An 18,374-nucleotide genomic window follows, 5' to 3' on the forward strand; every position below is an offset into this window, starting at 1 on the left:
TGATGTGAATGTGGCCCCGTAAACATGACAAAACATTCATCCTGCCAAAATATACAGACGGTAAAGCTTAATTGACAATTTTATTGTTTGGTATGCATTTACATCCACATTGTAAAGCAAATAATTAGGAAATATATATACTTTTTCAAATAGCATTCTTCTTTCCATGTTAGAAAATAGATCTGATACTTGTCTTCAAATAATAACATAAAAGTCACAGGAATTAAACAAGCATTTTATTTAAAATAAGGGGCATATACTGGGGGTGGAGGGGGGCGGGACTCTTTACTCCCATGCTGAGTACCAAATATCACTGCACTCAGATGCTGATGGCTTTGGATGAAAAGGACTTTATTGCCAAGGAGGTGACCAACAACACCGGTGAACTGATTCAGCCAAAGTGACTAAAAGCCAGACATTTTGGTCGTGCCATTGCTGAGACTGCCCCGGTGTTGTGTTGTCATGTGGTTTCCTTGTTCTCTGCAGGTGCCATCAGCTCCATCAACAGTTCTGTCATGTCTTAACTGTATTGGCCTGAAGTCTTTGGTTTGGCTAAACCACCTATAAAAAAAAAAAAGGCTTGAGTATTTAGCATCAAGATTTGTGCATTTCAAGCTTTTTGTGAGGCTACGATATTTCATCCTCTTCTGATTTTTATGTTTATCATTTGAAGACATACAGAACGAGGCCATGAAAATAAAATGCAAACGCTATACAAGTGATTTTCCTTAAAAGGCACTGTGGGTCCAACAGATATAAACTTATTTGCATCAATCATTTGGAAGGATTTAGGAATATGAATTTAAAACACCTAAAGCTCTCAATCAAATATATTTTGATTTGGATTTAAAGGAGGGATAATCAGAAATGTAATATTATCAACCATACATTCACAACTGAATATTAAGTCACCAAACGATGTACTTGAGTAACAAAAGTATGGGCTTCACATTGTACAATAAACTTATTTTTGCTCATGTGTTGCCCTGACTGGGAATATCTGCTCCTCCTTAAAATGAAGGAGGAGCAAAATGTCTCTGCAAAATGAAGCTTTCCTTAATTATGTGAAAGCTTCATTTTCTTATTGCAAATACATCATTTGGTTGGCTTTCCAATCTTAGTGAATAATAACTACACACACCCTAAAATTTGTTAAAAAAAAACAAAACAAAAAACTACAATTTCATTTTTAAAATTCAGGCTTTTTGTCATTTCTCAGTTATGTTTATGAAAAATAACTTATAATAGTTCCCTTTCTTGAATACAACTCTTATAATTCAGCAACATATAACAACTGCATTGAATACTTGGTGGTGGTGGTGCAAGCATAAAGCAAAAGCTATTTTTAAATCAATACAGACAAGGGCTTGTGGAGACATATTTAACACAAGATGATAATGGTTTTATATCCACAGTAATTAAAAACAGAAAGAAGGGCGACAGTTTGAGCCCTTGTCAACACAATTCCCACCCGAACATACCAAAATTTTGGACCCAACACAGGGCATCAACAATTTAAAACCAACTTTCCCAAAATGGAAAATAAAAACAAGCAAACTTATAGCACGACAAACCATAGGAGCTATAACTCTTTTTCATATAGATGACTATGGAAAAATAAAATCTGCTACTGTACAGACTGGTCCCTCTCAGGTTTATATGCTCAACAGAAGGTTCAACAGTCCACCAGCTGTGGTGTTTCTCATTTTAAGAATAACAGAATTAAGTGGTGGCACAGCAACGGACCATACTGATTACACCTCCATACCCAATATACATCCAAACCCTGAAGAAAGCCATATTTCTGCAGATGTGCTGGAGGAGAACAGGTGATGATTTTTAAGAGGAGTTCAATTTACTATGTAAAGACATTTGACCTACTCCTATCCAACTTCATCAGTTTGGCTTTTTTTTTTTATTGTATCAGAAAAGGGTCAAAACTAGCATGAGTTTGGATTCAGGGGCACAGACTGAAAATACGCAGATTATTGTGACGGCTGGATTTAACAGCCTTCTTTAGTGTCTCATCATACAGATAACCTGCTTTACACCTGTCCACGCACGTTCCACTCTACCTTCTATAAGCCGTGCTGCTGCTGGTGATGGCTTAAAAACAGCTTCACACGTCTGTCCTGTCTCTGCAGAACAGAACCAAACAATCTGCTTTGACTTTACCATGCTCCATTTCACCCTATTTGCAAATCTCCCTCCAACTTAATACCTAAGCTCGCTCTCTAACTGCACAGGCTGACATTCACATAATATTCCCACCTATACAGCAGATTAATACAAGGTTACACTTACAGTTGACTTCATCAACTCTTCACTCAGAGTGAAGTTAGCACTGGCGATAAGGCTAACTGAGCTAATACAGTCAAGAGGCGCTTTATATATCTGTTTGTATACAGTGTTTCCTTGCTGGGCTCACAGGCTGTGGAGCAGTGCTGGAGCTGGTCTCTTTCGTGCTCGCATCCTGCTCTGGCTCTGTGTCTGCGATGTCACCAATGCTTTCCTCACTGATGTAGAGAAATGTCCCACTGCTTTCCTCTTTTGGGGACGCAGGTGGGGATGCAGACAGTTGGTGGTGGGTGCAGGCTGCACGGCTACTCTGAGATGGATAATGCTCCAGATGGTTGTTATCCACCTCAGGCATGGTTGTGACGGGAACATCGGTGAATGTGGATTCTGGGTAATGAGTGTTGGGGTCCACTGAGGCAGAGCAGGGTGGATGAGCTGGTCTTGAGTTTTCGGGGTCTGAGCAGCTGAGCTCTGATGAGAAGTGGCTACAGTGGGAGTCGGCCACAGAGGGAAGGCTGCCACTCAGAGATGGAGAATCAAACTCAGAGGAGTTAGTGCTGCGCTGCTCCAGGAGCTGAGCATCCATATCTCCTTGAGTTTCATTCATGTTTGTTTCTCCTTTGCTGCTTCCAGCTCGTTTCCAGAGCTGTTCTTTGCTCTTTCTGCCTCCTGAAGTGGATGGATCCTTTGACCAGTGAGACGAGGGGCAGCAGCGGTTCTCCTGCTGCGTACAGCAGCAGGTGGAGGGGCAGGAGCACTGGCACGTGTCACCGCTGGCACCTTTGAGGCCGACAGAGCTGCTGCTACAGCTGGCTTCATCCAGGCTGCTGCTGGCGCTGCCATGTCTCACCTTTTCCTGTTTGGACTCCACATCTCCCTGAACCTCCAGACTGCTGTCTCTGCAAAATATAATCATTCAACATTAACAAACAACAAATCATTTAAGCATTTACAGTTTCCTTTTTTTGGCATATATCATGTATATCCATTTGTATATTTAGAATCATTTACTTCTACTTTTAACTACAAAACAAACAATTCCAGGAATGACTCCAGTAACCAAATGACAAAAGAAATCTGATATGTGTTTTGAGTTTGCTGATCTGATCTAAACCCACAGGGAGAGTGTTTCATAATCTAGTAGTCAGGACTGATATACAGTACAGTGGAACCAAACTGTGTGGTGCCTTTAATACAAACTATGACTTCTTTTATACAGTTTCACCATATCACATTATTCACATCAGAAAATTCAATTACTTTTGAAAACTTTAAAAACAGGTCCGAAATTTGCTTTTGCAGCAAGCGGGTAAAGGGTGCGCTGACTGCTGACCTTTCCAGAGGCATGTAGGCACTGAGGATGGATCCTGCCATTGCTTTTGTGCTCGCGTTGTCACTGATGGTCCCGAGACTGACGGTGGCTGACTCTCCACTCAGACTGCAGCGCTCCTTCTGGACATCAGCCTGCACCTCCATCCTGGAAATAGCAATTGTTAAAAAACATTTAATAATGAAACTCTTGATGAGTAACGTGTTTGCTTTATCTAGGATAGAAAAACAGCAAATTTTGAAAAGGTCTTCTTCAGTTTTCTGGTTATAATTTAAACTATTAATATTTATATTAAAGCAGATATCATGTCCAGTTCATTACCTGTTATAGCAGCTGCCAGACAGGCTGCCAGTGATGCTGGTCCCAGCAAGGGCTGTGGTGCTGGCGTCATCACTCATGTTGTCCCGCTGAGTGGAGCTCATGCCACAGCGCTCTATGTGGCTCCCACTGACACTGAGACTCAGGCCCGTCAGACCACCAACACTCGCTCCATCACCAAGGCTGGGATTGTTGAGCCGCGTCTCTGCCACTGAAGTCGTATCTACGAAGAAAAAGAGAAAAGTCATTGTATTCATTTACTGAGAGTTGTGTCTGATAATAACTTAACTCTGCTCAAGTTATATCCAGGATCCGAATACAGGCGTTACATGTATCTTGAAAACCCAGTTTAATGAGTTCTTATGGTGTGAATTAATGTCATCATGTCTCACACCTCATGTTCCTGAAAAGGGCAAAGTCCCTGCTGTCATGTGGATTTATATTTATCATTTGCAGTCTTTAAAGAAGCTGTGACAAATACAATCCATCACCCTAAACACCTCCTGAGAAAGTAGGACGAGCTCAAACCCACAGAGCCGTAGCTTTGTCACGGACAGTCGGGGAAAAAAAACAACATAAAACACTGATATTGGACATTTTAGACCATCACACAAGTCTAACACTGGTCTACAGCCTCCATTTCTGGATTTTATGGGCTATGAATTATTATGTAGATGGACATACACAAACACGTACCAAAACCCTTTGCTCCAGGTTGGCTTAAAAAAAAAAAAAGTTATTCCCATGTTTTTCTTACGAAAAAGTCACATTTCTTACCTGTGGCCGCAGCCCCGCTACCTATGTTGTCATTTTCGTCATCAAACTCGATTCGCACCCCTTTGCCATTGCCAGTGGACACTCCACAGCCACCGCTCCGGCACAGTGAGATCGGGACAACTCCGTAGACATAAGCCAGCATTATGGGAACGCCGATGCCTACATGACACAATGTTACCACACACAAACACAAAGTTTGATCCACTGGATTAACAGTGAATATTTTGCACACATACAAAGATGCAGCGTTTCCACCTTCACTGGACAGATCGGTGCCGACAGTCCAACATGGTTTCGGACAAATGTTTTGGGGTAAATTTTGAACCCAGGACTTTATGTTGAGACTCACCAAAAACTTTAAATATTAGGAATTTAGTTGAGAGAAAAACAGTGAGATAAGAAACTCCTGCAGAAAAACAGATAAAAAAACAAAACAAAAGCAAAAAAAAAAACAAACATATTTCTTACCAACAGTGACTGCTGCAACCACTGGCGACACAATCGCAGAGAGCGTCACACCACCAGCTATTACCATGTTCCTCTTGTGTTTAGAGATGTCTTTGCCCTCATAGCGGTTATAAATCTGAGGGGAGGGGGGAAATCTTTTATTACCTCCAAAGATGAAATTACATTACTGGAAATATGTCTGTAATAAAATTATTTTAAACAGGATTAACTGGGAAGACTTTTGGATAAATAAATGTGTTAATTTCACACCCACAAGCACTGGATTTCAGTTTAAACCAAAGATGTATGTGACTTAACAACATGACCGTCTCCTCTTCTCTTGGTTTCCATTTATCGGAATAATCTGCTGTCTGTCTATGGCTATTGTATGTTATTCTCCTGGTGCCAGTGGTGTTGCGCACCTTTCTGCCCACATAGACTGGGATGCCAATAACCATCGCAGGGATGGCGATGCCAGCAATAAGGGCGATGCCCACTGGCGCTCCCACCAGTGTGCCGAGCTGCCACAGAATCTTCTTCTTTCTGCTCCAGGGCTTCTTCCCCCAGAAGGTGCACCCTGATGGACTGAAAGGACAGGAGAGAGAGAGAGAGGAGAGAAGATTTGTCAGAGAAAAAAAAAAAAAAAAGAGTAATGCACCTGTAGCAGTTGTTGGTAGAGATGAGCGTATTGTCATCAGCTGCGCGTTTGACTAACCTTAAATAGTGCAGGTCAGAGATCTCCTTCATGCAGAGCCAGCAGAACTCGCAGCCGCAGACAGCACACGTCATGTGATTGCAGCTGCCATCATTCATCTTAATGATGTAAGCAGCACAGCGTGGACACGGCTTGATGTCATCACCTAGTGGAGGGAAATATTTCACATATTTATTTGGGGAGATTTTGCAGAACATACTGCATAATGTTAAGATATAAGGCAAGGTAATAGTACAGGTAGGTGTGAAATGTGTGGAAATATCAAACAGGATTTTATTTTACACGTTACCTGCAGCTCCGCTCTCTTGGCTGTAGCTCAGGGAGGATGACCTGAAACTCCTTAACCGCAGGTTCTGGGCCCTTTGCTGTCGAGCCGTGTCACAGGTCTGGTTGGGATGCCACAGCTGTTTGCAGTGGTAACAGAACTCTGTCCCACAGCCCTCACGCCCACAGGTGATCTTCGGGCAGCTGGCACAGCCAAACGCGATGACTGCGTAACTGAGACAGGAGAAGTAAAGCCAGTGTGGTGGTTAATAGTTGCTGGTAAGACGGCATGGTGCAGTAGTTCAGCACAACAGTAGAGGTCAGCAGAGCTAAACGCCAAGAACAGTACAGGTGGATTACAGGAGAAGAAATAAAGTGTGGCTGAAACCAAGGAACAACTTTAACTCACACTATACCCACCCCCATGAGATGTGTTAGATAAAGAGGAAATTAGCTGATTTTCCATGATGATTTCAACAAATGAGCTCAATAGTCACACAAGTAGTTCTGCAGGACTGCATGTCACCCTCATCAATCAATACAATATTTTTGAGAGCGATTACTGGCAGAACACCTTAGATGTAAAACGTACAGGCCTGTCACATGCATGAAGACATCAGTTAAACCCTGAGATTGTTGCAGCCACTCAGCATCCTGCAGCAGGGTTATCACAGGAACATTAGGAACACACCATGAGGGAAAAACAAACACTGACGCATTAACTGGATAATTTGTAGCAGCTTTATAATGGAACATCCGTGTACAAAAGCACTAACGCCCAGAGTGAGACGGTCTGTAGTTTGGATGATCCCCTCAGCTGATCCACTCACACACTGGAAAATGAAATATCAACCGGGTAAAGGTCTTAAAATTAGTATTTATTCCTATAGACATGCTAACATCAGCTGACACCAGACAAGAAATTTAAAAAACAAAACAAAAACAAAAAATCAGATAAGTTATGTTATGGAAAAGGCCGCTTCACTAAACAAGACAAGAGTAATGTCATTTATCAGGATGTTACGAATTTAGGATTTCACACTGTCCACCCTCATAATGGACATATCTGACAGCCCAGCTGTGGGGGTTGAGTGTGTGGACACAGACCTAGAAACATTCAGTCTAGACAGTTTCCAAACAGTCTGCACTAACACCTTGGTGAGGCACCGTGATGGCAAATGGTGTAAAAGTTGTAAAACGATGAAGAAGATACAAATGGACCTTTTGGTATTTCTACAGTCCTGTTTTCCATGTATATTTCAGCGATCAGTTTTGACTTGTTTTTAATGGATACTGATAGCTGGTGGTCACTTTCCTATGAACACATTAATTTGCTCAAAATACAAAAACAGTGCTAATCAAATAAGGTGTAGATATGCCAACTCTGAACCATCATTGTAGAGTCCAGGCTCATAAAGATGTTCTTTCTCTTCATACAGAGGATTCTTCAAAATGTCAAACATTACTGCTGAGCTGCCCAACGCAACTGTACAACAATACAGAGTGAGATCATTAGAATGAGAGCGCGGCTGTGAGCCAGAGCTGCTCGGAGGATGAGAACAAGAATAGCTGAAACAAATACATGAAAGAGCCATTCTTCCAACAGACAGGGTCAGCAGTGTTGATCAAACAAAGCTAAGGGAGTGAATACTGAATAGAGCTCAAAACTGAACTAACCATCAGGAAAATGTTATGAAAACTCTACAAATACATAGTGTTAAACTGCTTGACGATCAGATTAATGCAAATGCACTGTTTGCATGGTGGTGGTCAGGGCCTAAAGGTGGAACAAAAAGAAAAGTGAAGCAGGGTGACATAGTCAACAGATCCTCAGAGCAAACCTGAGCATAACCCTGCACTTTCACCTACATGTGAAACAGGGAAGCCACAAAGGTATTTCTGAAGCGGTCGCAGGTTTAATCACATTTTTTGGTGAGAGGGTTTGCAGAACTCCATCTGACCTCCAGTCATTTGCAATACTAGATACTCAATTCACTGGGTTTGTTTAATTCCACTTTGTTTGTACCCTGGCTTACCTTTTACTTTTTTAGTTTTGTTTTGAAAGTAAATAACGAACAGTAAATAAAGTTATTAAGATGATTTTTATTAAACAACAAATCTGCTTTTTTTCCTCAAACTACTTTAATTCTCTACTTTTGTGGAGTTGATCTTGAGATCTTAATGCTCTCACAACACTAATACAAATAATTTGTATTTAAATATGCTGTGCGACCCCCATTTTATCATTAAACATGCTCTCATATGTATTTAGTTCCTCCACAGCCCATGACCATTACGCAGTTAGAAATAGGCGTCATCATGCATGTGCTGCCGACATCTTTCTTAGCTGACAGAATAAATAGGTCTATTACCACCGCGAGTTATTTATATGTCGGCCCAAACTGGAGTGAACTTCAAAAGGCCAGATTACAGCCTTGAGGATTCCTTGATGTAGCTGCTTGATGTAGCTGTGTTATTTTGGGACTCGTGTATTGGTTATATCAGGAGTATAGAACACCAAGCAAATATCAGGTAACTGAAATAGATTTCGAAATATTAAAAGTTGTTTGAGGAAATGATGTCACAGGCTTGAAATGTTCATGGCGAAGGGGTTAAATTACACCCTGTAAATGTGGAGTGTGCTTTGTTGCTATAAATGTAGGTGGAAAACACTTAATTTTGTACTTGAGTTACACCTGAGTGTTTCTTACCCACAGTCGGGGGCAGGGCACCAGCGGCAATCAGGTTCAGCCACCAGCCACCTCCTCAGCATGAACTCCTCATACTTCTCCATGAGGGCACGGTCTCCCAGGATCATCTGGATGTCGTGGGGATTGAGACGCTCTGAGCACTCGGGGCAGCTGATGTTAACACGAGATTCTGAGATCTCGATGCGCAGATACTGTCGCAGGCAGTCTGCACAGGAGCGGTGGTGACAGGTCATGATGTCCGGAAAGCGCTCACGTGTATGGCGCAATAAGCACAGAGGGCACTCCAGGAGGTCTGACGAAGACCCCGACGCTGATGAAGTTGATGCCACGCCCAGTGCAGAGTGGGCAGAGGTTTTATCATGGAAAGTCTCTGACTGCACACTCTCGGTGCCGGTGCCTTCTGCTCCAGGTCCGGCCTGCACGGGCTTGGACTTGCGCTTGGGGTCACAGTCAGGCCGACGTCGCCGACTAAACAGAGAGTGGAGTAAAGGAGGGCGCTTCCTGGGGGTCTTTCTAACTGAAGGGAGACTAACAGAGGAGGCAGCAGAGTGAAGATCTCGCTCCGAGCCTGTGCTGCCATGATGCTGTTGGCGCAGGCTGCTCATCACACCTGAAGCGGCGCCGCTGCCACGACCAGAAATCATCACATCCAGAGAGGAGAGGAGGAGGGTGGGGCGGGGAAGGTGGGGAGGAAGATGGAGAGAAGGACTGGGGTTTAAGGGACACGGTATTTAGGGGAAGGGATTGAGTTGGTCTTTGCTAGGACATAGTGGTCTGACGCGACTGTAGGAGGTCTTGAAGTCAATGGTTTGGTCCTCCTCTGGTTCAAATCACAAGAATGAAGAGGCTCTGTTGAGGTAGAGAGGTAGAAGTTCAAGTAGGACACCAACCTAGGAGAGAGAGAGAGAGAGAGCAGGAAAAAAAAGATCAGATGCTGAGCTGAAGGAATTAAATTTAAGATTTTCTGCAAAAACAGAAGCATTAAGGAGCAAACTATCTGCATAACAATCAACCAACTGAGGAAATAGCATTAAAAACCTGATCAAATCTAATTATTGAAGCATTTGATGGCGTTAAGGCAAGTCCATCCTGTTCATAATTAGGTGTGTTCTGTGTTCTGGCAGACTGCAGGCTTTTTTTTCAGGCGTGTCTTCTCTGCGTTAGTCTGCATACATAAAAGCCTCCAGGCTTTCCCTAGAGTCCAGGCAAAGAAAAAAAAAAAATCCAGTTTTTTTTTCTCTGAAAGCTCTCTGAAGTGGCCACAGCTGTGTCAATGTGTCCCTAGAGCAGTCGCACCTTTTCACGAATGCTTCCACACAATATGAACGACTTAAGGATAACTCATCTGTGAGAGCAGCGTTCGAGTGCACTTGCTGATTCTCACGATTCTGCCCAGCTCATTCATACATGGTTACAAAACACAAACAGGACACCCTCTCATTACTCTTCAAGACGTGAAACACAAATTTGTGCAAATATAAACAAAGATTTGTGGGTGTGGTGCTATGCAGACTGGCCTTGGGATGACAGATTGCAATGCAACCGAAAAATTTGCATGTTCTGAATAAACCTTCTCTCTGCTCTGAACTGATTCTGATTCCTGAAGAGACTTGATAATGTCAAGGACGAAATAAAATGAGTACAATAAAATTCCACTGTCTTGCTTTTTGCATTTTAGGACGACACCCTAAATTTTCACAGCACAGCACCTGGGACTGTGCTGCAGCCAAAACAATGTACAATGTGGAGATGGTGGAAAAAACAAAAACAAAACAAAAAAAAAACAGTATCTTCCATCCAGATTTCTGGGGGGAAAAAGAGAGAGACAGAACCAACATGCTGGATACAAGTGCTTTAGGTCGGCAGGGTAATGAGATCTAAATCCAAACCCCTTGTACGGTAAAAACACATGCATCTGCTTGGAGTAACAGTTGTTAGTTTATTATTCCTTTTCATTAAGGCATCCCTACTCTCCCAGAATCACACATTTTGTGCCCTAGTTAAGACATTGCATCCATCTTCAGAGTCTTCCTGCTGAAACATGGGGATTTGAACAACTTTCTGTAACATGTCCCCAAAACTACAGCTGCAGACTCAAAGTCCTAAGACCGAACACCAAATAAACAACACGGAGGCCAGAGAATGCTTACCCTTTGTTTCTGTGTGCTCCAAACTTGTGTTCGGGTGTGTGTTTGTCATTAGGGACTAATTTCAGGAAAATTCCAGCGGGAGCCAAAAGGTGACTAACAAGTCCACTGCAAAGCTCAACTGGGAGCGTAATCCTACAAAGCACAATTGCTAGGTCTCAACCTACAAACCTTGGTCTGACTGGCTACTTTCCCCCTCTCTTTGTGATGACATACAGGCGGCACTTAACTTTTACAAGAGATATAAAAATGCATTTTCAGCTGCAGAGCCGTCAGTCTGGTGCCTAGACAGCATGCATTTAGATACCAACTGCCTTTTCTCCTCTATTTCAAACACATATTGTAAGACATACTCATTCTACAACTACCACTGAAATAATTTTATTGCGTGTTTCAACCTAAGAAATAAATAAATAAAAGCAGTTAGCTGAAGTCCATTCGAGAGGTCTTTGGATGCAGTGATACAACAGCAATCCAGTGTAATATAGTGTAACTCAGCACGAGATGAAAGATGCATGAGGTTTACTGTCAACACTGCCAAACCAGCAGTTATCCTGCTGGTAACACTTGAGTAAGTAGGTGTGCACACATACAAATAAACTGAGGCTGTATCAGAACACCATCTTTAGAAAAAGGACAGAACCATTGAAACCTTTGCAAAATGGGTTGCACATAGTAAAAGTTTGTCAAAAAAAAAAAAAAAAAAACGTTTATGGCTCAAGTGGACACAGTTCAGCAGGTCACTGACATGTCAACTAGTTAATAATAAAAGGACAGAGGTATTTATTCAAAGGTATACTTCCTGGAGTGCCACTGGTGGGTTCTGACATTTCTTAAGTTCTTTTTTGTTTTTTTAATTGTAAATAATTTCTCTGGGATTCAACCAAAGCAGCTGATCTGGGTCAGAGGCTTTTCATTGTGCTTCCAAAAATCATATTATACTGCTACTTGCCAAACAAGACTAACTGTATGACCCCACCTTTATTTTTGAGTTTTCACCCTTTAAGTGTTAACTTTTAACTTTTGTTAACTTTTGGTTTACCCACCCATGTTGATCATACAATAAAGGGGGCACTTTTAAACAGGGGCAGTGTAAACACCTAGTCCTGTTACCTATTAAGGTCACATTCAAAGTGTCAACACTGTGACTGCTGTGGTGTTAAAGTGATAAAAGACCTGTTTGGATTTAGAAACAACGCCTCAGTTAGCAGGGTCGCCCTTCGTTCTGAAACCACAGCGTAATGCCACAGTAATCTAACTGCAGCTTTAGTTACAGGTGAAATCTGCTGTCAACAACACTTAGTTGTACAAGAGTGGGGAAGAAGTAGCAGCTAACATTGAAATAACTGAAGCACACACACTGTGTGCAGCAACACACACTTAAATATCATACTCATAACCAGAAAGACTACATCGCTGTTGGGGAAACACTGGCTAAAAACAAACTGACAGACTTTCGAAGGAAAGATTTAAGGTTTATTGTTATCAATGACAACAGTCTTGCTTCTGCTCTCCTGAATGTGCAGTGACCTACTTCCTTATGCTGAGATGACTAATACATTTTTAGCTTTCTCCTCCACAAATTTGAGGGGGAAAAAAAAAAAAAATTCTTGCTTTTTATCTGACATTGCAACATACTTTACTGATCCAATGCAAAAACGTGACGTGTAAGTGTGAGCAGAGGTCCTCTGCTGAGCCTCACAGATCCTGATGATATCCAGCTTTAAATTTAAGGATAGTTACACACTCACTGTGTGAAGGTGGCTCTGCTCCTTTTCTGTATTGGTATGATTTTCTAAAAATATGTTGTAAGAGATAGCAGTTTTAAATTAAAACCTAAAAATACAACTTCATAATTAAAAAAAAAAATTAAAACAAGGACAAGATATTACTACACAGCTATATTTAACCGACCACATCATATGTGTAAATTAAATGTTACAGTTGCCTACTATATATACATCTGCACTTTAAGCAACACAGTTGTTGAGGTGACAACAGATGATGCGAGGTGACACAAGACCATGTCAGTTTATTAGCGCTATTTCCTTGAGGTGTGTCACCGCTGAGTTGATCTCCCTGTGACAATAAAGACACAATAGCTGTTTCCACTACAGAAACTTTCCCCTGGGAACAGGAACCTTTTGAAGAATTTAGTTTCCCTACCTTTTTTTTTTACTGGTGGTTTGCGGCCAACAATTATCAGGATGAAGCAGCCCAAGTGATTTTAAGACCAAATTAACCAACAATGCTCGTCTCGCAAACAAGTGGTATAAAAAAAAAAAGAAAAAAGAAAAAAAAACGCCCTTGTGATATTTGTTTGGTTTGCCCAGGGCTTTGGCCCTGAAGTGGAAATGCAAATTACAAAGTGCTGGTTGAAATTTTTTTACTGGAAACCTACAGCATTATCTTCAAAAATCACAGCATTATGATTTTGTGTCATAGACCAAAACAAATAACAGACAAAACTTTGCAGCTCCACACACTCCTTACACAGTACTGGCTAAAGTAATGTCCTAACACTAGAAATATGCTCAATGATGTAGTGAGTCAAATAGCCAGGTCATGTGTGCAAGAGGAAATTTTGACGTGACTGAGGAGCAATGCCAAGCAACCCACAAGTCGATGTGAAATTACACTCCCAAGCTGTAATTAAACAGGAAAGGCCTGCATCAGAACAGAATAAGTGGGACTTTCCCTGTGACTGCAGTGAGTGTGTATGCGTGTGGGTACATGTGTATGCATGTATTCAAGGCCTGTGGCTCATAGGGATCACATGCAATCATGACTCGCACACTAGGATGGTGTATCCGCTCCTGAGAAAACCTCATGGCAGGAAGCCTTACTCTGGCAGAATGATAGCCTCGACCTTCTTTTCAACTCACAGAAAAAAATGTGTCACCTGATCCAATATGACGAATATGATTACCACTATAATATGACTTAAACCAGTGGTTTTCTACTGGAGAAACAGGTGAGTCCGGTCTACCACATTACATCATCCCTGTCCCACTTTGAATTCTTGATTGACAATGTTGATTTTAATCAACAGAGAATTAAAATTGTAATCATCAGAGTATTAAATGGGAATCCCTGTCGTGCTGTGTCTCAGTGATGATGTTCAAATTAAGTTAAAGATGATGGCAGCCTCCGGGGATTTCGCACATTTGGGACAAATGCTGAACTTCAAAGAAATCCCTCATACAATGACCAGCTTCCAAGGCTGGGAATGAGTGGCTTACCGTGGTCATCACGTACACTAATTTCCGGTGACATTCCAGCTGGAGGACAAACTTCCTGATAATGACAATGCATTCAGTTATTACGGCTTTGGACAGAGAAACACACCAGAGTCTGGATAACAAACTCCAAATAGTTCAGCTATTTAAACTGGTGATGCTGTCTACAGTATCAGAAATTCCTCTGAAGCCAATTCACAGTGAGGAAAAAATAGTAATTGTTACACTGTCCCCTCCTCAGGCCAACTTCCTGTCAGTCCGACATGAAAATAGCCCTGTAGCTTAACTAATCTCTATTTAGGCTGTTGTCTGCCAGCCAAAAAGTACTAACAATATCTGACGGTCAACTGAAAATGGGGACAGGAGGCACTGGAGTGAATGCCTCCAAGGCTGCTTTCAACACTATTTACTAAACAGTCCGATTTACAGCCAACAGGGAAAGGTACTTTTCCACTGTATCTGGCATACTGGGATGAGACAGCGCTTGCATTTGAATGTCAGTGTCAGGAAAACTTGGGGTGCAACGATAAGGCAGTGTACTTACCTGTAGAACCAAAAATAAATAAATAAATAAATGTTTATAATGTCAAAATAGCAATTTGAGCATAAGGTTTTACCATTTTGGGTTTATGTTATTCAGCAGCATGGAACTTAAAAAAATAGGCTCGAGGAGACACCATTCACTTAACTACATATCTCTACTGCTCAGTGGGGATCTGACAAGGCTGATGGAGGTGATGAGTCACATCATGTATGGATTCTAAGTCCAGCCATCACAGTCTATTTCTACGCAAAGATTTCCACCCACTTCCGCAAATATTTTCTATTTTCAGGACCACATTAGCAAGCACTAATGTCCTTGCACGCATTAGTGTCATTATGTCTCAACAATGTCAATAAATATTGGACATGAAGGTTTAAATAATGACATTAAAATAGTAATTGAATTTCTGCGATTTTCAGGAAATTTGCTTTAAATGGACATCACGTAAACTTTCCAAATCCCACTCACACTGCAGTCAGTCAGTCAGTGCATTTCCCCTTCCACCTCCATAGGACTTTCAAAAACACAGAGTTTTATGCCATATCATGACAATAAACAATAGTATGGATGTGAAATATCTTATTAGTTGATATGATGAAAGCACATTTTGACATTATTTATAAAACCACATACTGGAGAGTTGCATTTAAACTTTTTTCATATTTGGTGATAGGAATAAAATTCCCTAATTAGTCATTATTACATTACAACATTAGCTGAAAAACATCCTGGACTAAAATAGGGTTGAAAACCAAAATTTCACAATGAAATATGTTTTTACACAGTATTAACTTAGATTTAGATTATACTCTCCACTGGGAGACTTCGATTTTAAGGTTATTTGCATCCACATGGCCATGAATTATTTGGCTTGACCCCAAATCTAATTGCTCCCATGTAACAAGACACATATTTCAAAGAGCCATTGTGACTGGAAAATTCCACTTTTTCTACAGTAAAAAAAAAAGAACAAACAAAAAAAACAACAGCAAAAAAAAAAAAGTTTGCTATCTGTCAAATGTTCACTGATCATGCCAAAAGCAAATTCCAGATAAGTGTCCATCGTTGTAGATAACAGATGGCCCAGTCCACATCTCATGGGTATTGTAACATAAACGACAGAGGTTAAAAATACTGGATTAGACAAAAACATCTTTAAACTGAAATGCTTTGATTGGCTGTAATGCAAAGATCTTCATCCATAAAGATGTGCATCAAACCACATGCCTGCTGGCACATGTATAGTCAGGGAGCTATTTTAGAGACCCATATGAATACTGAATTTCTTTTCCTAAAACACCAATCAAGGCTGTCTAATACACTGCTGATGAGTAACTGGAAACTATTTCTTAACATATGGTTTGCAGATTATGCAGAAAAAAAAAAATAGCCACATCCTTGGCTCAAAACTGTACAAGCTGATGACATGATAATATTTGGTTGAAATGAACTGTCTTTAACTAAAACTAAACAAATAATAATAATAATAATAAAGAAAAACATGTCTGTTCTTTACTTACAAGAAGGTGGTGTTGTTTTGGCCGAGTTTTCCATTAGGAGAAAGCAGAGAAAGCTCCAGAGGGGATGGTTTGTATTAATTTATTTGCATGTTTGCTATAAAAAGTCACAGAAAATCAGGAAGGGCTGTGCTGTGCAAATGATTTGTGAGCTGTTCAATAAAAGCTTGTTGACTTTGGTATAAACAGAAAAACATTGTGTGTGAGCTTTTCCACTCCCTGACCGATACCTATGTTTATTAACTGGACAAATTACACCCAAACATAAACTCACCTTAAATTTCACATGAAATCACCTACTTTTAAAATATAAACAATAATAATTTAATGCCCCAAAACAGGATACCAAAGGACTTATATACTGACTGTGATAGCACTTCACAATTATTAGCAGGACGCCTTATTAGGACTAATAAACCATATTACAAATGGGCCTATAAAGGTAGAAAAAAAATAAGAATTTAGAGTTGTGGACCTGTTCAAGTTACTTGTTGTGAGAGAACAGTCTCTTTCTTGAATGCAAACAAAAGTAACGATCTGGGGAGATTAAAGACAACATCGCATAGCAATCAAAAAGCCACCAACCCCACGAAACTCTTACACAACCCGCCTGTTTAACAAACAGCAACAACTTAAAGATAAACGATTAAAAAAAAACACATCACGCACAACAAAGAGCCTTTAGCTGCTACTGTTTACACTTTCCACCTGGCTAACCAGTGTTAGCATGCTAGCAGGTTTGACTAGCAGGAAGCTAGTGCCTAACTTTAATCGCCCTAAGAGTTGCTGATCAGCCAAGCCATAGTTTTTACTCACTTGAGAGGCGGTTAGAATCGAGTAGGGAATTTATCTACACTTGTATCGAAACTTTATTTAGTATTCAAAGGTGATTTCTTCCGATCTAGACTTTAACAATGTAAATGTTCAAGCTAACAAAGCTAAAAAGTGCTAGCTCGTAGAGGAGGAAGTTCTGATCTAGTCCTAGTAGTGAAGATCGGTGTTAAATATAAACACTCACCGTTAAATCGCTCCTGATTTCTTTTCACTTCACCGCAGAAATATTTACTGGTGACTCCATTACCAAAGGAAACCGCTGATGAAATTTTGTTGCTGAAAACTTCGTAGGAGAACCACAAAAAATTCCCCGAGTCTGACTCTTGGAAAGTAGAAACGGCGTTTATACTTCCGGTAGGAAACGTTCGCTTTTCACAATATATTTTTACAGAAAATTGTAAACAAAAAAACAGATGGGTCTTCTAGAAAATAGCCTTCAGAGCACACACAAAACTTGGCAAATTTACCAACATAGCCATTTCTATTTTTACTGTTGGTTTTCTGTGTACTAAAAATACTCAAAGGTCACATTATGTGGAGAAATACTTACAATACCTTTTTTCAAAACATATACAACCACAAATACATCATAAAAAGCATCAAACTACGCATGTATCTCTTATTCTAAAATATTTCGTTTTCCTATTACAACAACTGTGCTTTTATTTTGAAACAAATCACTCAGTCGGAACATCTCTTCCTGTCAGTAGTTGTTAAATTAACTCCAATGTTTATCAGTGGAATACTGCCACCCTGTGGCCACGGATTTTTTAAATTTTTTTTTTTGCACACACCCAGCGTGAAGGCAAACAACTTATTTTTTATCACTTGGAAGAACTCAGCCTAACTTTAACACATTCCTAACACAGACCCTGCCTTCACTTTAACCTTACCCTGACTGTAAAGTTAAGAACAACAATAATGACAGCATCATTGATATATTAATACAGGGACTCGACAGGGGACTGTTTTGGCTCCATTCCTGTAGTTATGGACAGGAAGAGGAGTACAGAGGCCTGATAAAATCCTTCAGTGACCATGGTAGTGGATTTTTGAAGGTCGAAACCCCCTCCTTATCCAGCCAACATCTGTGGTGCAGACATTGAAGTGGTGCCAAACTACAAATATCTAGGCATACACATGGACAATAAATTGGACTGGTCACTGTTGTACTATATAAAAAAGAGCAGAGATTACTTTTAAATAAATAAATAGATACATATTTATATTTAG

General features: G+C 40.6%; 1 protein-coding gene across 1 annotated transcript; it reads right to left on the reverse strand.

Moving 5' to 3' along the window:
* Nucleotides 1-61: 61 nt before the first annotated feature.
* Nucleotides 62-17,469, reverse strand: LOC113126201 (E3 ubiquitin-protein ligase RNF19A-like). The gene is made up of 10 exons (XM_026300115.1): nucleotides 17,326-17,469; nucleotides 8,861-9,750; nucleotides 6,175-6,383; nucleotides 5,886-6,030; nucleotides 5,593-5,755; nucleotides 5,192-5,306; nucleotides 4,724-4,882; nucleotides 3,950-4,169; nucleotides 3,632-3,775; nucleotides 62-3,197 (listed from the first exon to the last, which is right to left on the reverse strand). The coding sequence occupies exons 2-10, from the start codon at nucleotides 9,502-9,504 to the stop codon at nucleotides 2,387-2,389; spliced, it is 2,610 nt and encodes an 869-aa protein (XP_026155900.1). The 5' UTR covers nucleotides 9,505-9,750; nucleotides 17,326-17,469; the 3' UTR covers nucleotides 62-2,386.
* Between the last annotated feature and the right edge of the window lie 905 nt (nucleotides 17,470-18,374).

This window comes from Mastacembelus armatus, chromosome 11, assembly GCF_900324485.2.
Source record: "Mastacembelus armatus chromosome 11, fMasArm1.2, whole genome shotgun sequence".
Taxonomy (NCBI): domain Eukaryota; kingdom Metazoa; phylum Chordata; class Actinopteri; order Synbranchiformes; family Mastacembelidae; genus Mastacembelus; species Mastacembelus armatus.

Excerpts from the sequence above, each read along its gene's own strand:
- LOC113126201 (XM_026300115.1), bottom strand. The coding sequence starts at position 9,504 with ATGATTTCTGGTCGTGGCAGCGGCGCCGCTTCAGGTGTGATGAGCAGC. Across the intron at positions 6,384-8,860 it reads TGCCCTGCCCCCGACTGTGG|TTACGCAGTCATCGCGTTTG; the intron begins GTAAGAAACACT and ends CTCCTGTCTCAG. Across the intron at positions 4,883-5,191 it reads GGTTGCAGCAGTCACTGTTG|GCATCGGCGTTCCCATAATG; the intron begins GTAAGAAATATG and ends TGTGTCATGTAG.